At 38.0% G+C, this 17,068-nt stretch overlaps 1 protein-coding gene across 1 annotated transcript in view; it reads right to left on the bottom strand.

Annotated features, from left to right (window-relative positions):
• The window catches only part of kif5b.S (kinesin family member 5B S homeolog), a 54,698-nt gene that overhangs the window by 6,788 nt on the left and 30,842 nt on the right, over positions 1-17,068 (bottom strand). Inside the window, exons 5-19 of the mRNA XM_018269058.2 lie at positions 15,794-15,842; positions 13,386-13,441; positions 12,930-13,017; positions 11,626-11,750; positions 10,148-10,252; positions 8,958-9,103; positions 7,828-7,976; positions 6,858-7,039; positions 6,593-6,661; positions 6,007-6,213; positions 5,699-5,842; positions 4,429-4,617; positions 2,753-2,870; positions 1,515-1,576; positions 757-866 (exon numbers count right to left, since the gene is read on the bottom strand). Coding sequence (XP_018124547.1) covers positions 757-866; positions 1,515-1,576; positions 2,753-2,870; positions 4,429-4,617; positions 5,699-5,842; positions 6,007-6,213; positions 6,593-6,661; positions 6,858-7,039; positions 7,828-7,976; positions 8,958-9,103; positions 10,148-10,252; positions 11,626-11,750; positions 12,930-13,017; positions 13,386-13,441; positions 15,794-15,842 — 1,799 coding nt within the window. The remainder of the gene's footprint in view (positions 1-756; positions 867-1,514; positions 1,577-2,752; positions 2,871-4,428; positions 4,618-5,698; positions 5,843-6,006; positions 6,214-6,592; positions 6,662-6,857; positions 7,040-7,827; positions 7,977-8,957; positions 9,104-10,147; positions 10,253-11,625; positions 11,751-12,929; positions 13,018-13,385; positions 13,442-15,793; positions 15,843-17,068) is intronic.

The raw sequence follows: 17,068 nt of genomic DNA, 5'->3' as shown, positions 1-17,068 counted from the left end.
TCATAAAGCAGTTGGGTGTCAGATGAATGATCCAATATATCCCATAGGGGGCTTCCTTTCCTAGCAGATGTATTAGAGTTCACTCAAATAACGGATTCCAGTTCAAACAAAATCCAACAAAATAACTGCCTTTTGCACAAATCCTGCATTTAGAGAGACATGATTTCTGGTGATTTTAATAGAATGAACTCTAATACATCTTCTAGGCAAAACGAGCCCCCCTATAAGATATATTAAATCATTCATCTGACACCCAATTGCTGCATGAAGACAGAATGAAGAGAAACAGATGCAGAGAGAGAGAGAGATAGTGAAGATAAACTTGGTTATTTCAGAAATGGTACAGAATTTTTAATTGATTGTATTTAGAAAGTTTCTTATATCAGTATGATGAAGTTATTAAATTTTCATTTTCGCAATAGTTCCCCTTTAAGGACCGAAGGGGATAAGGCTTGCCTAAATACAGAATGTGACCCTTAAACATCACGTATAACATCTCATAAGGCTGAAAGCTTTTGTTTGCTTGTAGTTGTATAATAGTCACTCACTTATGATTTAGAATTTATCTTTATACAGAGATGGCAACCTGGATGATTTCAGATCTGAATCCGTCTTGGCCAAACCCATTCCACATCCACAGCCATGAACACAGTGGTGTAAATGTGCGGCACTGAATGCCTGCAACTAGCTTGCCCACAGAGCTACATAATGAGAATGAAATGCTAATAAACATTGGTTGCCATGTACAACACTTACTCTTGTAGCTCTGTAATTACTTTCTTCTTGGTTTCAATCTCATCCCTGAGAGCACTTAATTGTTTCTGGTGGCTTTCCCGATGACTCTGAATCTGTTCTTCCACTGCATGCTACAAAAAAAGGAAAAGTTTATTATCTGTTCTCTTGCTGAAATAAGTCTAAATGCACATTTTAAGGCAGGTTTAAGCAGTCTCTAGGTAAAGATCTGTTAAATATATACAAGCTCAAAAGACTGGCAAATGGAGGAACAAAAACAATTCCTAGTGAACTGGGGAAAAACAAGTAGCAACATTCCAATATACGTTTATTGTGGCTTGAGTTATTTTTATAACTACGGGTATGAGACCTGTTATCCAGAATGCTCTGGACCTAGAGGTTTACAGATAATGGATCTTTCTGTAATTTGGATCTTCATACCTTAAGTCTACTAGAAAATCATGTAAACATTAAATAAACCCAATAAGTTGGTTTTGTTTCCAATAAGGATTAATTATATCTTAGTTTGGAGCAAGTACAAGTTACTGTTTTATTATTAAAGAGAAAAAGGAAATAATTTAAAAAAAAAAAATTGGATTATTTGATTATAATGGAGTCTATGGGAGACAGCCTTTCCGTAATTATGAGCTTTCAAGATAATGTGTTTCTGGATAATGGATCCCATACCTGTACAATAGAAATAGAATAGTCTGCACTACTCTTTGGGAAAGAGGACCCTTTCAAAAACACTGCACTGCAGAGACATTTAAATGTGAACATACCTTAACTTCATTTGCAGTCTGAACTTTATTAAGATGTTCCTTTTCCATCTCATGCACTTTTTCTGCAAGAAATATAAAATCACAAACACTGAGGAAATGGCAGGCCTTTCAGGACAAAGTTTTTGAAACATCAAGAGGTGAAAATATAATCCTAAACAGCGGGATCAAGACACGATCGCTTATTCAGAAGTATTTTTTTTTTTTTTTTTAAAGGAAGGAGGATTCAACCTGTAAAAAAAAAAAAAAAAAAAAAAAAAAAAACCTACCCTGGGTAGACCCCTCCCCCCCAGCCTACCTTCCCCCCCGGACTCCAGCCTACATTCCCACCCCCCCGACCCCAGGCAAATGCCCCATATTTTTTACTCACCCCTCCAAGCAGATTCTGGCCTTGGAGTTCACAGCAGCCATCTTCTTATTCTCCTGTAATCTGCGCATCTTGACGGCATTTTCGGTGCACGCGCAGTTGGAGTAAATTTCTGGTCCCAAACCACTGCGCATATGCAGAAAGTCACAAATATTTCCGAAAATTTTCATGACTTTCATGACAGTGGTTCGGGACCAGAAATAAACTCCAACTGCACATGCGCCAAAACTTCAGAAAAAGACCGAAGAAAGAAGATGGCTGCCGTACACACTAAAATCATATTTGGGACAGTAAGAGCAATAACACACTGCATTCTAGTTACATTTTGTGATCAAAATGCTGCTAACGAGCGCAGACTGCTTCCCATTCACAAACTAGTCCTGACGTTAGCCAGGTGAATGGAAAGCAGTCTGCAACTGTTTGGAGCATTTTCATCAATAGAAGTAGCTGCAAGTTTATTTTAAAGGAGCAGTAGCAGCAAAGGTTTTTATCATGCGTCACTAGTAGCCACTCACAGACAACACTGAAAACATGGAATATCTGAGTTTTAACTGCAGGTATTTGGTGACTCATGCCACTTCCTTTCCCAGTTGAAGTGAAGAACTCAGCAACCTGTAGTAATGATTTGCTCTCCAACACAAGTGGCGACAAAACTTTGCATATTAAAATTCTAGCCTTGTAATAGTCTGATTTGTGTTTGTTGGGTGTCTCAGACCCCAATCAAACATAGCAACATTGAAATGCTGTTTAGCAGATGAAATCCAATACCAGTTTACCAGTGAATTCTAAAACTTGCCCATTAACTAGATATTCTCTTTATTTAGTTGGAGATGTATTTCCCCAAATGCAAAGTGAGATTTACTAGTATTTTTACCTTGTGCTCGCAACTTTACCAGCTCTTCATTAAGAGAATCCACAGACTCCTCCAGCTGCCTCTTGTTTTGTTCCACATTCTGAACATATTCAGTCAGTGATTTAATCTTTGCTTCATGCTTTAGGGAAAAAAATATTGGTGAGCTTACTATGAGTCCCCAGAGCAAACATTTTCTTAAAGTGGACCTCCACCCAGACATGCAAAAAGTTATATAATAAGTCCTTTTCAAATTAAACATGAAATCCAAATTATTTTTTTTATTACAGCATTCATAGCTGTTGTAAATGCAATTAAAAATCTCAGCTGTCAATCAAATATTGTCTGCCCCTCCTCTATGCCTTAGGTATAGAGGCGGGCAGACAATTACTTTCACTTTCCATTCAGCACTTCCTAGATGTCCCTGCCCTTATCACATTCCCCCTCTCTCTTCACCATTAAATTGTGTAACCAGGACATGGGGATAGACATCAGGTCCCCCATTCTGGAGCAGTCCCAGACTGAAGGAAATAAGATTCAAATAATTTATATAGTGTAATTAAAGTTCATTTTGCTTGACTAACATGATAAAATAGGATTTGAAATAATTTTTTCAGGTGACGGGTCCCCTTCAATGTAGGTCCATCTATAACCTGCTGCTGAGAGATTATCTAGGATAGCTGTTTGTGTTCCGCAATTCATTTAGCAATCACTATTTTTTTTTTTTTTAACACAGAGACTTTATAGAAATTCATATACATTCAAATTTCTCTTGGAATATCTAAAGTTAACGTCACAATATGTGCCTATGGAGACTATACAACAAATGAGGTTTCTCAGATGTCCTCCATGAAACAAGGATTTGCTGAGGCTTGCCGGGAGGAATTTGGTATACAGACTGTCAGTCAACAGCCACCTCTTCGCTTCATTTTCTGAAGTCGCCCGAAGTTTGCTCGTGAGGCAACTTCGGGCGACTTCTGAAAACAAAGTGCTCAGAGTGCCATCCCTGCCGGGATTTACAGGCTAGCCGGCGGGAAGGCAGTTTGGGGAGATTAGTTGCCCTGAAGAAGAGATTTGTCGCTGGCCGACTAATCTTCCCGAATTGGACCATTTGCCCTAAGGGATTCTTAAGGTGGCCATAGACACACAGATCCGATCGTACGAATCGAGGATTCGTACGATTTTCGTATCGTGTGTGGCTTGTGCCGCCATCTTTCATCCGGCGGAGATCGGTCGTTTGGTTGATCGGACAGGTTTGATTTTGACCCGACCGATCCCGTCGGAGCTCATGGCACATCGTAATCTGATCGTTAGGCCGTTACCCCCGATATAGCCATGCCTGTTAATGGCATATCGGGGAAAGATCCGCTCGTTTGGCAACATCGCCAAATGAGCGGATCTTTGCATCTATGGCCACCTTTACACTGATTGTAAAGTAAAAACTGTATCTCTCTACTGGAGATCTGCAAGTCTAATACCTTGACTATACTGCGTACCTTGCGTATCTTGACAGCGCTATATAAATAAATGATGATGATGATGATGATGACTAAAGCAAAATTTAGTGTGTGGTGACTGGGCAGGAAAAAAAAAATCGATTTCTGCTCAATAGGTTTAATCACACAATAGAGTCACCGCTCCTACAGGAACCAGTGTATATTTTTAAAACAGAAAAAAATCTAATTCAATGCAGTACTTACCTGAGAGACGAGCAGCTGACATGCAGCTAAATCCTTCTCATTCTTCTCCATCTTCTGGGTACTCTCACTTTGTGAGCCTTCCAGCTGTTTACATCGTTTTACCATAGTCTTGACTTCAGTCTTCATTTTGCTGATGTACAATCTTGCAACAGTGAACTCTTCATCAATCATTCCACTTACTTCGGGTTGCTGATAAAGAAAGAGAACAATTTTGTGAGGTGTACGCAAAACCTTACAAAAACACAAATATAATGGCGTATAATTTACATGGTACAATTCAGACATTGTTGTACAGCAACATTACCAAACAGAGGTCCCAGAGCTGCAGTTCAACAATGACAAGTTGTTGAACAGATGATTTACATATAGGAAAGGGAAACTGTCATAAGAAGATTAAGTTTTATCTATTTCGGGGCAGGGGGTTGTGCTTTCCATTTATTTAGGGAAGCATTTTATTCACATGACAAACCAAAGCCAACTCTTGGCAAATTAGTTTCTTCTTAGAAGCATGCACCAATGGAGCACAATTAACTTTGGATGGTTATAAAAAGAAAACAAGAGCTCATGCATGCACAAGTCCTTGGATCAAAACAAATTCCTGCTTAAAGGAGAAGAAAAACTACCGAAGCAGTTTATTGCCAATAGATTAGCCACAATAGTGCAAGCTATAACACTATATTTATTTTGTAGAATGCTTTACCATACCGGAGTAAACAGCTCTAGAAGCTCTCTCTGTTTGTTTAGGATAGCAGCTGCCATATTAGCTTGTTGTGACATCACTTCCTACCCAAGTCTATCCCTGCTCACTCATAGCTCTGGGCTCAGATTACAGCAGGGAGGGGGAAAAGAGCGAAAGGAGCAAACTGAGCATGCTCATGCCCTAGCCCTGGAGGTTTAAGCAGAAAACAGGAAGTCTGATACAGAAGCCCATATGTACACACTAGAAGGAAAGAAATGTGGTGTTTCTTTTGACAGAGGACTCAAAGTAGCATTACTTTGAGGGTTAACTGGTGTATTTATATAGACCTTTCTGATAAAGCTTACTTAGTTTTAACCTTTCCTTCTCCATTAAGGAGGGGGGGGGGCTGAAGAAGAAAAAAACAGTGTGTGATTTAAGCATCTTATTAACAGAGTGGCAAAGTTATTGACATTAGTTTGGCATAATATTTCACAAATATGTGCAGTTTCATAAAGACTTACTCACTGATTCTTAGTGTCTGCTGTAATGTGGTGGTTTGACAACAGCCCATGGCTTATACTACCAACCTACCTTGCCATCGTTGCCTCCTACTGCAAAACCAATCTCGGCTAGATCCTTCAATAAAGAAGTCATCATCTCTGTTGCTCTTTTCTTCTGATGATTGGTCATTTCTTTTAGTTTTTGCAGTTCAGAATCTAGACTGGACAATATTACCTACAAGAAACAAAATGGGTTATAACTGGGATAGCAGTTTATTATCAGATAATCAACTATTTAGAACATTACATTGTAACAGAACCCAGGATGGGTCAGTTTAAATACTGACCTAATAAAACACACAAATCTAATACTACAATAAAGACTGTGTTTTTACTTACTGATTTCTGATTAAGTTCCTCACTTAAAGTGTCATATTCCTTAATCTTGTCTTCTACTTCTTGAGACTTCTGATCATAGTTGACGGCAAGTTCCTCTAGAGCCTGCAGCACTTCTTTCACTTCTTCCTTTGAGGCATCATTTTCAGCCTGGAGCCGGTTCAACTCTGCCTGCATATTATCCTGGTCTCTTCTTGTAGATGCCAATAGCTAGAAACAGGGCAAGGAAGTCAACAGAGAATTTAAGAAATAGTAATCACACAGAAGAATACTCTGTCATTAGGTCAGGGAAAGGAAAAATGCATTTATTTTTAAATAACACAATAAATGCAAAATCAAAGTAAAGTGCTTTAAGTAGTGTACATGTCGCTGTCAAAGCACAGAATAAAATTAAAGATACAGGAAAGATAGTGTTCATGCACCCTTTTTACACAAGTCCAACCGAATAAGTTTATGTCCAAAAAGGTATTTTGATGGTGAAGAATGAATGTCTCTCTACAACACACACACACCAGAATTGAAGTACATCAATCATCAATCCAATTTTAGGGTATTCTGTCCTTTGCACGTTTTTTCAGGCACAACTTACTTCTTCTTGATCCAGCATTTGCTGCTTGAGTTTTTCCACAAGCTGGCTTTGTTGATTGATCTCTTCATCCTAAATTAGAAATAACTAGTTAGAATAATACTAAAATAAAAGACATTTATTGTAAAACAACGGTCTAAAAATGGAAAAAATAGACCCTTTTTTGTTGCACCAGGCAATAGGCATGATAAGTTTGGATTTTTTGTTATAAAGGTTTGAAAGACTTCATCTTTCTTTTCTACAAACCCAAGAATAGCCCAGAGGTTACCTTGTCATCGAGTTGCTTGTATAGTTTAGTAACCTCCTCTTCACATTTGCTTCTCTCTGCATCCGTAAAATTTGAAGCAAGTGTGACGGCAGGCTTTTCATTATTGACAAAGTTATCCACAACAAAGGCATCCATGTTGGCTTTCTCTTTATCATATTGCTCCTCAATTGGTACAGATTCGCCTGCATACAAAAACAAACATATTTAAAGCCTTTAAACACTGCTTCTCCAAACGGATTAACTTCCTGCTGATTGGAAGACAGCCTTGCCATTCAGAAAGTTCCCAGTAACAGGTTTTACGGACAACTCTTCCTATAGCAGCAGTATTTTATTTGAAGTGGGTGAACAATATAGGTCAGGGATCTTAAATCTGTGGCTCTCTAGTTCAAAAAATGAAGCCAACGGCAACAGAGCATAAGGTAGATGTGTACAGTTCTACTATATATATATATATATATATATAATACACAAAAGCCATGAATATCTTGTAAATTATATCCTTATAAACGGTGAGTTCTGATGTCATCAGTTATAAACGGTGAGTTCTGATGTCATTTCTGTCACATGACTCACTAAAATTTGTGTATTATAATAAATAAAGTACCCCCAGTTGCAAAATATGAGGATATTAGAAGTTACCTCGGAGTTCCATGACCTGTATAAAAACACTCGGCCTTCGGCCTCGTGTTTTTATATGGTCATGAAACTCCTCGGTAACTTATAATATCCTTATATTTTACAAGAGGGGGTACTTTATTCACTATATATATATATATATATATATATATATATATATATATATATATATATATATATATATATATATATATATATATATATATATATATATATATATACATACACATACATACATACATACACACACAACCATACACACACACATATAGAATTTAAGTACTGCAGCAAAAGGTGGAAGGTAGCGGTTGAAAGACCTAAGTTTTGCGCTCACCCTTGCGCCATCTGTTAAGTTCATTTTCAAGCCACTGAACGGTACTGCGCAAACTCTTTGTTTTCTCCTTCTCTTTTTCATATTTCTTTTTCCATTGTTCGGCTGTAAGCTCTACATTTACACATACAGTATTCTTAATGGTCTTGGCTCTAAGAAAGGAAAACAAAATATTCTTGTATTTAAGTTTACATGCAAGCACACAGTAGATGGAGGCAACAAATCAAGGCTATGTAATAACCAAAAGAAGCACACATATAACCCCAGTTCAGCTTTTGTTGGTATGGTTTGCTGGTTTTGAGGGGGTAAAAGACTTCACAATTAATTGCTATATTATAAAGGTTGTTATCTATAGTACTTAGATGGAGTATACTGGGAGGTATGCACCTACACATCTCTGATATATCAAGTCTATGGGATTTATTTATTAAACACTGAATGGCAGAAACCAGAAAAATTTTAGCAATAAATAATTTTTCGGGAATTTTTATACCCCGATGATGGAAAAAGTCTGAATCTGAAAATTCAGCATCTTAGACCTGCTGAGGTTTCATATGAATAAATGGGAGAAGTCCCAAAGATATCTTGATCTGCACTGGGTTTCATGCACTAATCCGAAGATTTCATGGTTTTCGGGCAAAAATCTGAAAAAACCCTTAGTTTTTGGGTGGAAAAGTATTTTTCCCCGCACAGAAAATTTTCGGGAAAGTGATTTGATTAATAAGGGGAAAAAACCTGTGTGGAGTAGTTTTCAGAAAATATCGAGATAAATTCAGTTTCTCAAATGGGCCTCTAAAAGTCTAAAAGGTTGAAGTTTCTCTCTTAAAACCTTTTGTTTTAATTCAACAGCCTCACTGTCAAATGTCAACAGCAGTACAGGCCTAGTTCTAAGACCAGAAAGCAGTTCCATCATAAAGTGCTTTCTGAAAGCACACGACCAGGCAAAATGACCTGAGATGCACCCACACACCAATATTACAACTAAAAATACACTTGCAGTTCCAGAATGACAATTTATATTGTAGAGTGAATTATTTGCAGCGTAAACAGTGTAATTTAGAAAAAAAACGTAACCATAAAAATCAGGACAGAATCCCTTTAAGCGGATGCTCCTTTGCTTCAGGATTACAAACCTTTGGCCAAAGAGAAGTGTCGATTTTGATTCAGCCTCATTGTAAGATGATGGCGAGCAGCAAATCACAATAGTGGTTCTACAGTTTCCTCCCAAGGAGTCCTGGAGAATTCTGGTCATTTTACTGTCACGATATGGAATATATACCTGCAAAAGAAACAGCATATATATATTCTGCTTGTAAGGAAAACACCTTGTATCCTCTGATACAACATTGAAGATGTACAAGGCACTAGCAAGGCCAACAACTTAAGATTTGCAGCTGCTAAAGAACAGGTCATGGTTTCTTATGGGTCAAGGTACATTTGCAACATGGTAAACAGGATCAAATTGGTTATAGGAAGTTTTAAATGATTTTCTACTAATCTTAAATGCTTAAAGTGGACCTGTCACCCAAACACAAAAAGCTGTATAATAAAAGTCCTTTTCAAATTATACATGAAATCCAAATTCTTTTTTTTATTAAAGTGTTCATAGCTGTTGTAAACTCATTTAAAAATCTCAGCTGTCAATCAAATATTGCCTGCCTTAGGCATAGAGGCGGGGCAAGCAATTACTTTCACTTTCCATTCAGCACTAAATAGATGTCACTTCTCTCCCCACATCCTCCCTCTCCCTTTCCCATATTACTATGTAGCCAGGACATGGGGATGGACATCAGGTCCCCCATTCTGGTGCACAAACAAGATTCTGAGATGATACAAGGCTTGTCTTAATAACAGTGTTCACAAAATGGCTGCTGCCTGCTTGTTAGAATTATGAATCCCCAGAACGAAGGAAACAAGATTCAAATAATTTATATAGTGTAATTAAAGTTTATTTTGCTTGACTAATGTGATAAAATAGGATTTGGAATACATTTATTTTTTGGTGACGGCTCCCCTTTAAAGCATGGCAAAATAATATGAATAAAATTAAAATTATGAAGAACATTAGCTCTGAAAAAAGTGTTGTGTACATAAGATTGGGTGCATAAAGGCTTGGCCAATACTTGCTACTTAAGAAGCCATTAATTCTGTAGACACGTTCATGTAGAGGTCACTGTTAAAATGCATTCATTGGGGGAAATAGGCACATTTTGCATATCATTTTACTTAGACGTGGTATTGCACACAATAATATCTGCAAATCCAGATACTAGAACATATTTTGTTTGCATAATAAAGAGAGATTGTGCTTCTTCAAACTTACACTGCCTTCAGCCAAAGCAGAAATGACATTGCCAAGAGAGGACAAGGATTTGTTGATGTTTTTAGCCTCGTCCAGTAAAGCTCCTTCGGCTCCAGTTTTGCTCACCTGCAATAGTTGCACAGATTTAAAATCATGAACACTCAATCAAAAACAGGAAATAAAATATTTGTAAATGCAGAGGACATTGAACTGACTGAGAAGAATTAGGCTGTTTTACGAGTGGTATGAACATCAAAGCTAGACGAGTTTCTGGAGTAGCTTTTATTACAAGTCTGAAAATGTAATTTAGTTTTTTACTGGCAGGCCTTGCAAAACAGTAAGGGTAGGACTCCACAAACGTTTTCGGTGCGATCCAACGCGCTGCGACAAAAATAAGGATAGAATTTCAGATGCAGACGTTGCACAATGCGTCTGCATCAGACAGTCGTGTCGTATCAACCCTGCGACACCCATGAGACTATTCTATCTCTTGCATTATTTTTGTCGCATGCGTTTTGTCGCAGCGGGTCAGATCGCGCCAAAATCGTTTGTGGAGTCCTACCCTAAGACATTTTTTAAGTCTGCTGGTAATGGGGCACTTTACACCACAAAATGTTGGTCACCTTAAAAAGAAATAGAATATTAAGAAACACTGATTAAAGGGCAGTACAATAAACAGGGCTTGTGCTAGACATAGTTTATGATTGAAACAATAGGCATAAAGTATCGATGGTTTTCATTATTAAGATTCAGATTGCACATATAATCCTCCTACATGAAGGACATCTGTTAACAAAACAGCCGCAACGAAGGGTGAGGGAAGGGGGTTGTATACTTAATCTTACTATCTTCCTCACAAGGAAGAAACAGAGTAGCTTTGATCCACTGTATAGCTCATTTTTTTAGGATTGAAGCAATAGGCAAAAAAAAATGGCCAACACAAGCCCTATATATTATACTCATGCTGAACATGAAGATATACTGGCCCTTTAAGCAGCATTTCTTGCAACAGTTAACATTTTATAAACTTAACTGTTATTTACATGTTAACACATCATTTTAGACTTAATTTACAAATCTTCCATTTCGGAAAATAATTGAATCCTTCATCCCAGCATATAATACGCATTGAGGAGACAGGATTTGGACTGGTATAAGTGCAAGGCCCTGCTACTGAAGTAAAGACAGTGTTCGGTTCTATGCAAATAGCTTTATAGTTTAAAAGATTCAGGGGCAGATTTATGAAAATGTGAGATTAGAGCTCACCACAGGAAAATTCACCCATATTCTATTCAATCCTATGGGATTTCAGGAATCATTTATCAATGGAGTTCATCGTTTGATAAAGATGCTTTTGAAAATCATATAGAAATGAGTAGAAAGTGAGTGAGTTTTTTTGTGGTGAGTTCCAAATTCACACTGCCCCTTAAAGTGTATTTAAGGTTAAAGATGTTACAATTAAAAGATGCAACGTTCAAGAATTAACAAGGAATGCTTACCTTTTCACTACCTGCCAGATCAACCAGGTAAAGCTTCCCACTTAGTTTCTGTTCTGTTTGAGTGTTTTCTTGTTTGACGTTGATGAGAAAAATGCTGTGACTTCGAGAGCTGTGCTCGTTCATATCTGTCAAGTTAACTGCAATGTTATTAAAAAGATTTGACCTTGGCAGATTTATCAAGGGTAAAATTTTATTTTTAAACTCCCATGAACTTGAAATTGGACCAATCGAAATTTATTAAAAAAAAAAAATTTTCTACACTCTGGTGAATAGAATCAACCCAAAAACTCAATACGTGTCAGGAAGGCAGCAAACAACTCCAAATTTATCCCAGGACGTCTCCCATTGACTAAAATAGCAATTCGGCAGGTTTTAGGTGGCGAATAGTCGAATTTAAGTTCTTAAAGGGCCAGAGGATGTTAATCTCAAAAATATAATTAGAATTTTAGATTTTTAAAGATTTTAACATTTCCCCTAGTCGAATTTGACAGTTTTGGCCATAAAAAAAAAACTCGAAAATTCGAATTTTGTTAAATCTGCCCCTAAAAGTAGGGGATGCACCAAATCCACTATTTGGGATTTGGCCGAATCCTTTGTGAAAGATTCGGCCGAATACCAAACCACATCCTAATGTGCATCTGCATATTAGCGGGTGGGAAAAGAAAAAGTGCGAAAACTATTTTTAGTTCCTTGTTATGTGACGAAAAGTCACGCAATAATATTATAATTAAAGGCCACTGCTACTTGTTGCAACAAATTGACACTTGGAAGATGTCTAAAGGTGGCCATACACGGAGAGATCCGCTCGTTTGGCGACATCGCCAAATGAGCGGATCTCTCTCAGATATGCCCACCTTGAGGTGGGCAAGATCGGGCTGATCCGATCGTGGGCCCTACGATCGGATCCTAACGAACGTGAATGGGCGGTCGGATCGCGGGACCGCATCAATGAACAGATGCGGCCGCGATCCGACGGGATTTTTAGTCCCATACGATAGAGATCTGGCCGACTTTCGGCCAGATCTCGATCGGGGAAGCCCGTCAGGGGCCCCATACACGGGCCAATAAGCTGCCGACTCGGTCTGTCGGCAGCTTTTATCGGCCCGTGTATGGCCACCTTAAGACTTCAGTATGATTTGGGTCAAATGAGTGACTAACTATGGCTGGAAGGGAAAGCAGCTCTGTTTTCAGACACAATCTCTGCAGTGAAATGCAAGAAAGTAGCTGAATCAGCAAATATCCTGATTTCGATAAAGCGATAATGACCTTTTATATTAGAAACATTTTATTCATGCAAAACTTACTTGTCACAGCTACATGTCTGTTAGATTTCCCTTCATCTATTGTATCCATGACTTCTTCAGGACTACATACAAAGCGCTCAGTACAACCCTATGGCAGAACAAAAGGGGAACAGGAACAATGTCAGTTTACATAGTATATAAAAATATATACAATTAAATCATTATATTATGTACATACAACGTGTAATGCCATGAGAGTATCACTTCTGGGACGGGAGGGCAACAAATGCAAAGAAGCTGGGCAATTATTGTGCTACTGCCTTCTAGGCTTAAAATGTAAAATTTTGTGACTCGCACCCCATTGACACAAGGAAAATAGAAATGCTACAGGTACTTGCGAGTGACTTTCCAACACAGATACAAATTGGGAACAGGTGCTGGCATCCTTTTTGCTATTTTATTTGCAAATACAAAATGACAGCAAATGACAGCAAAGCCAAATTTCACAGGACTCACCTTGACATATGGAACTCTGTTTTTGTCTTCATGAACAGAAAGGTTTGTTTTTGAAACTGAAAAATGTACAGATATTATAATGAATTCATGAACATAAAATATTGTGACTACATGCAAAGTGGGGTGTTAAACAGGTATGGCCCAAGAAAAGTGGGGGAATTAGGTCTGACATACCTTAGAACAGTAGATAATTGGTCAAGCAATAGAGCATAATGGCTATAAATAATATGTAATTACAAATCTCAATTATGCCGATTTTTCTCTCAGAATAAATATTATTCTTGCAAATTATAAATCTGTCGATACCCTAGTAAACCTCTACTAATTACAGCAAACCTGGACTCATATATACCTATCAATGCTATCTTTTAGCAAGCAGAGGGAGCTAGAGAACTATAGGAAAGATGGAAAGTGTGTCAATGCTTAAAGGAGAAGGAAAGCTACTGAAGCAGTTTATTGCCAATAGATTAGCCACAATAGTGCAAGCTATAACACTATATTTATTCTGCAGAATGCTTTACTATACTTGAGTAAACAGCTCTTAAAATGTTCTCTGTTTGTTTAGGATAGCAACTGCCATATTGGCGGTGTGACATCACTTCCTGCCTGAGTCTCTCCCGGCTCGCTCATTGCTCTGGGCTCAGATTACAGCAGGGCGGGGAGGAGGGAGGGAGAGAGAAGCAAACTGAGCATGCTCAAGCCCTAGCCCTGGAGGTTTAAGATGAAAACAGGAAGTCTGATTCAGAAGCCCATGTGTACACAATAGAAGGAAAGAAATGTGGTGTTTCTTTTAACAGAGGACTCAGAGCAGCATTACTTTGAGGGTTTACTGGTGTATTTATATAGACCTTTCTAAAAAAGCTTAATTTTAGCACTTCCTTCTAGGAGCAAAGATAAAAGTATGACAGCAGGATGGCAAATTCTGTAACAGAAAAAGACACTTATTTTCACAGCAGCGTGAAATAATTGCTGTGACTACAGGTATGGGATGTTATCCAGAAACCCATATTATCTAGAATGCGCTGAATTATGGAAAGGCTCCATTATAATCAAATGATAAAAATTTTGGAAAATGATTTCCTTTTTCTCTCTAATAATAAAACAGTACCTTGTACATGATCCCAACTAAGATATAATTAATCCTTATTGGAGGCAAAACCAGTCTATTGGGTTTATTTAATGTTTACAAGATTTTCTAGTAGACTTAAGGTAGGAAGATCTAAATTATGAAAAGATCTGTTGTCCAGAAAACCACCGGTCCCGAGCATTCTGGATAACAAGTCTCATACCTGTATAAGCAAATAAAAGTAAAGCCAAACTGGTAATCCTGGCCATGTAGCAACACCAAATAGCTCAAAAGGCATAGGACTCCATGGTTAGCCATCATGTCAGGTTGCATCTCTAATAACAGCTTCATGTAAACCTAGTGTAGCTTTGAAGCATACAGAAATAGAATACAAAATAAAAGAAGGGCGCGCTTCCCTAGTCTAATTTGCTTTTATAATTTATTTAAATTAAAAATGTTTGCAACTTCAACAATATCGTAAGCAACATCAGCTCATTGGTAGATAATAATGTAGATTCAAACCCAATGCGCTTCGAGACCAAAATCATGACTTCTTCAGGGATATATAATCAATGAAATAAACAAAGAAACCCCTTCGCTTTCCAAGAGCCAGCTCCTATCATTCTCGTGTTCCTGCCTTCCATGTGTGAGAAGCTGCACACCTCCAACATTTGTCCGTCCAACCTAAATAAAGAACCTTTGCAGATTCCAAGTGTCTGGAATGCTCATGTTGCTGGCTCTTGGAAAGCGAATCTACATTATTGCCTACTAGGGATGCCCCAAATTCAGGATTCGGTTCGGGATTCAGCCTTTTTCAGCAGTATTCGGCCGAATCTTTCTGCCCGGCCGAATCAAATCCGAATCCTAATTTCCATATGCAAATTAGGGGCAGGGACGGAAATTGCATGACTTTTTGTCAGAAAACAAGGAAGTAAAAAAATGTTTTCCCTTTCCCACCCCTAATTTGCATATGCAAATTAGGGTTCGGATTCGGTTCGGTATTCATCCGAATCTTTCGTGAAGGATTCAGAGGTTCGGCCGAATCCAAAAAAGTGGATTCGGTGCATGCCTATATGCCTACCAATAAGCTGATATTGCCTACGGTATTATAAGTGCAATCTTTGGAGACACAGGTCTTTACTGCTAAAGGGCTCTGGTTGCCTTGGGCTGGTACAGAAGCCAAAAACATAATATACAACATTTCTACCATACATCTTTAGTTAAGCTTTAGTTCTCCTTTAAAGCAAAACAAATACAACACAAGAGACAGCAGCAATTTTCCTGAACTAAACAATGCTCATTAATCACACATGGGTTAGGCTAGAGAGGAAAAAAAACTCACCATCCAATAAATCTCTTATCTTGTCCAAATAGATTTCAAAGTACGATACCTAAACAGAACATTTATAAATAAGGGAGAGGAACAAATTAGAATATATGTGATATGTAAATATGTATCTATAAATTTAAATATTCCCATCGCCTAAAATGAATGAGCAAATGAATGATTGTAGGGGATGGAGTTTTATCCCTGTGAACTTGCAGACAAGCTTTGCTTGTTAATTAAATCATGTGACCCAACAAGTTAGTTTGTTTGCTTTGTTTGTGTGCACCGTGAATCCTAGGATCCCAGGGGGTGGCCCTTATTTTTTAAAAGGCAGTTTTCTATTTATGATTACCCAATGGCACATACTACTAAAAAAGTATATTATGAAAATGGTTTATTAACACGAAAAATTGTTTTACATATGAGCTGTTTTATTCAATACATTTTTATTGAGACCAACACTGTTTGAGGGGTATAGTTTTCCACTAAAGCTGAGCAAGCATGCCCAGACTAAGTAGGGAGTTTCAACCCACTTTGAAAGGTGTATGGGCACATTAGTCAAGTTTTGAAAGACAACCCTGCAGTCCGATCAGATTGCTGATGATATGTCCAGTTTAGATATTTTATCTGCTGGTGCACCATACTGGTAAGCCCAGAGTTGAGGTACATGGATAACTAAATTGTGCATTTATAACCATCTTAGGCAATAAGCCAACTTCCAATCACTTTTGTAGGACGTTAGAGATGTGTGGTAAATCCGTTTGTAAAATGTCAACGGCCATGGGGGCCTCAAAGCTTTCGCAGTCATCAAGACATCTACTCTATTATTGCCCACCAAGTATGCTGCCAAATTGGTCAACAATCCATATGCTCAGATCTGCTCATGTGCTGCCAGTATAACTGCCATGGTGACAAAGCATTAACAGAATATCCATAAAGGGATACCGTCATAGGAAAAAAAATTGCCAAATGCATCAGTTAATAGTGAAGCTCCTGCAGAATTCTGCACTGGAATCTGTATCTCAAAAGAGCAAACAGATTTTTTTATATTTCATTTTGAAATCCGACATGGGGCTAGACATATGGTCAGTTTCTCAGCTGTCCCCAGTCATGTGACTTGTGCTCTGATAAATTTAAGTCACTCTTTACTGCTGTAAAAGAGTGACTCCCAGCAGCCTAACAACAGAACAATGGGAAAGTAATCAGATAGCTCCCTAACACAAGATAACCACTGCCTGGTAGATCTGAGAAAAGCACTCCATAGTAAAATCCAGGTCCCACTAAGACACA

This window comes from Xenopus laevis, chromosome 6S (assembly GCF_017654675.1).
Source record: "Xenopus laevis strain J_2021 chromosome 6S, Xenopus_laevis_v10.1, whole genome shotgun sequence".
NCBI classification, from domain to species: Eukaryota; Metazoa; Chordata; class Amphibia; order Anura; family Pipidae; genus Xenopus; species Xenopus laevis.
The sequence above is the reverse complement of the archived record's forward strand: the minus strand, read 5'-3'. Positions and strand labels throughout refer to the sequence as shown.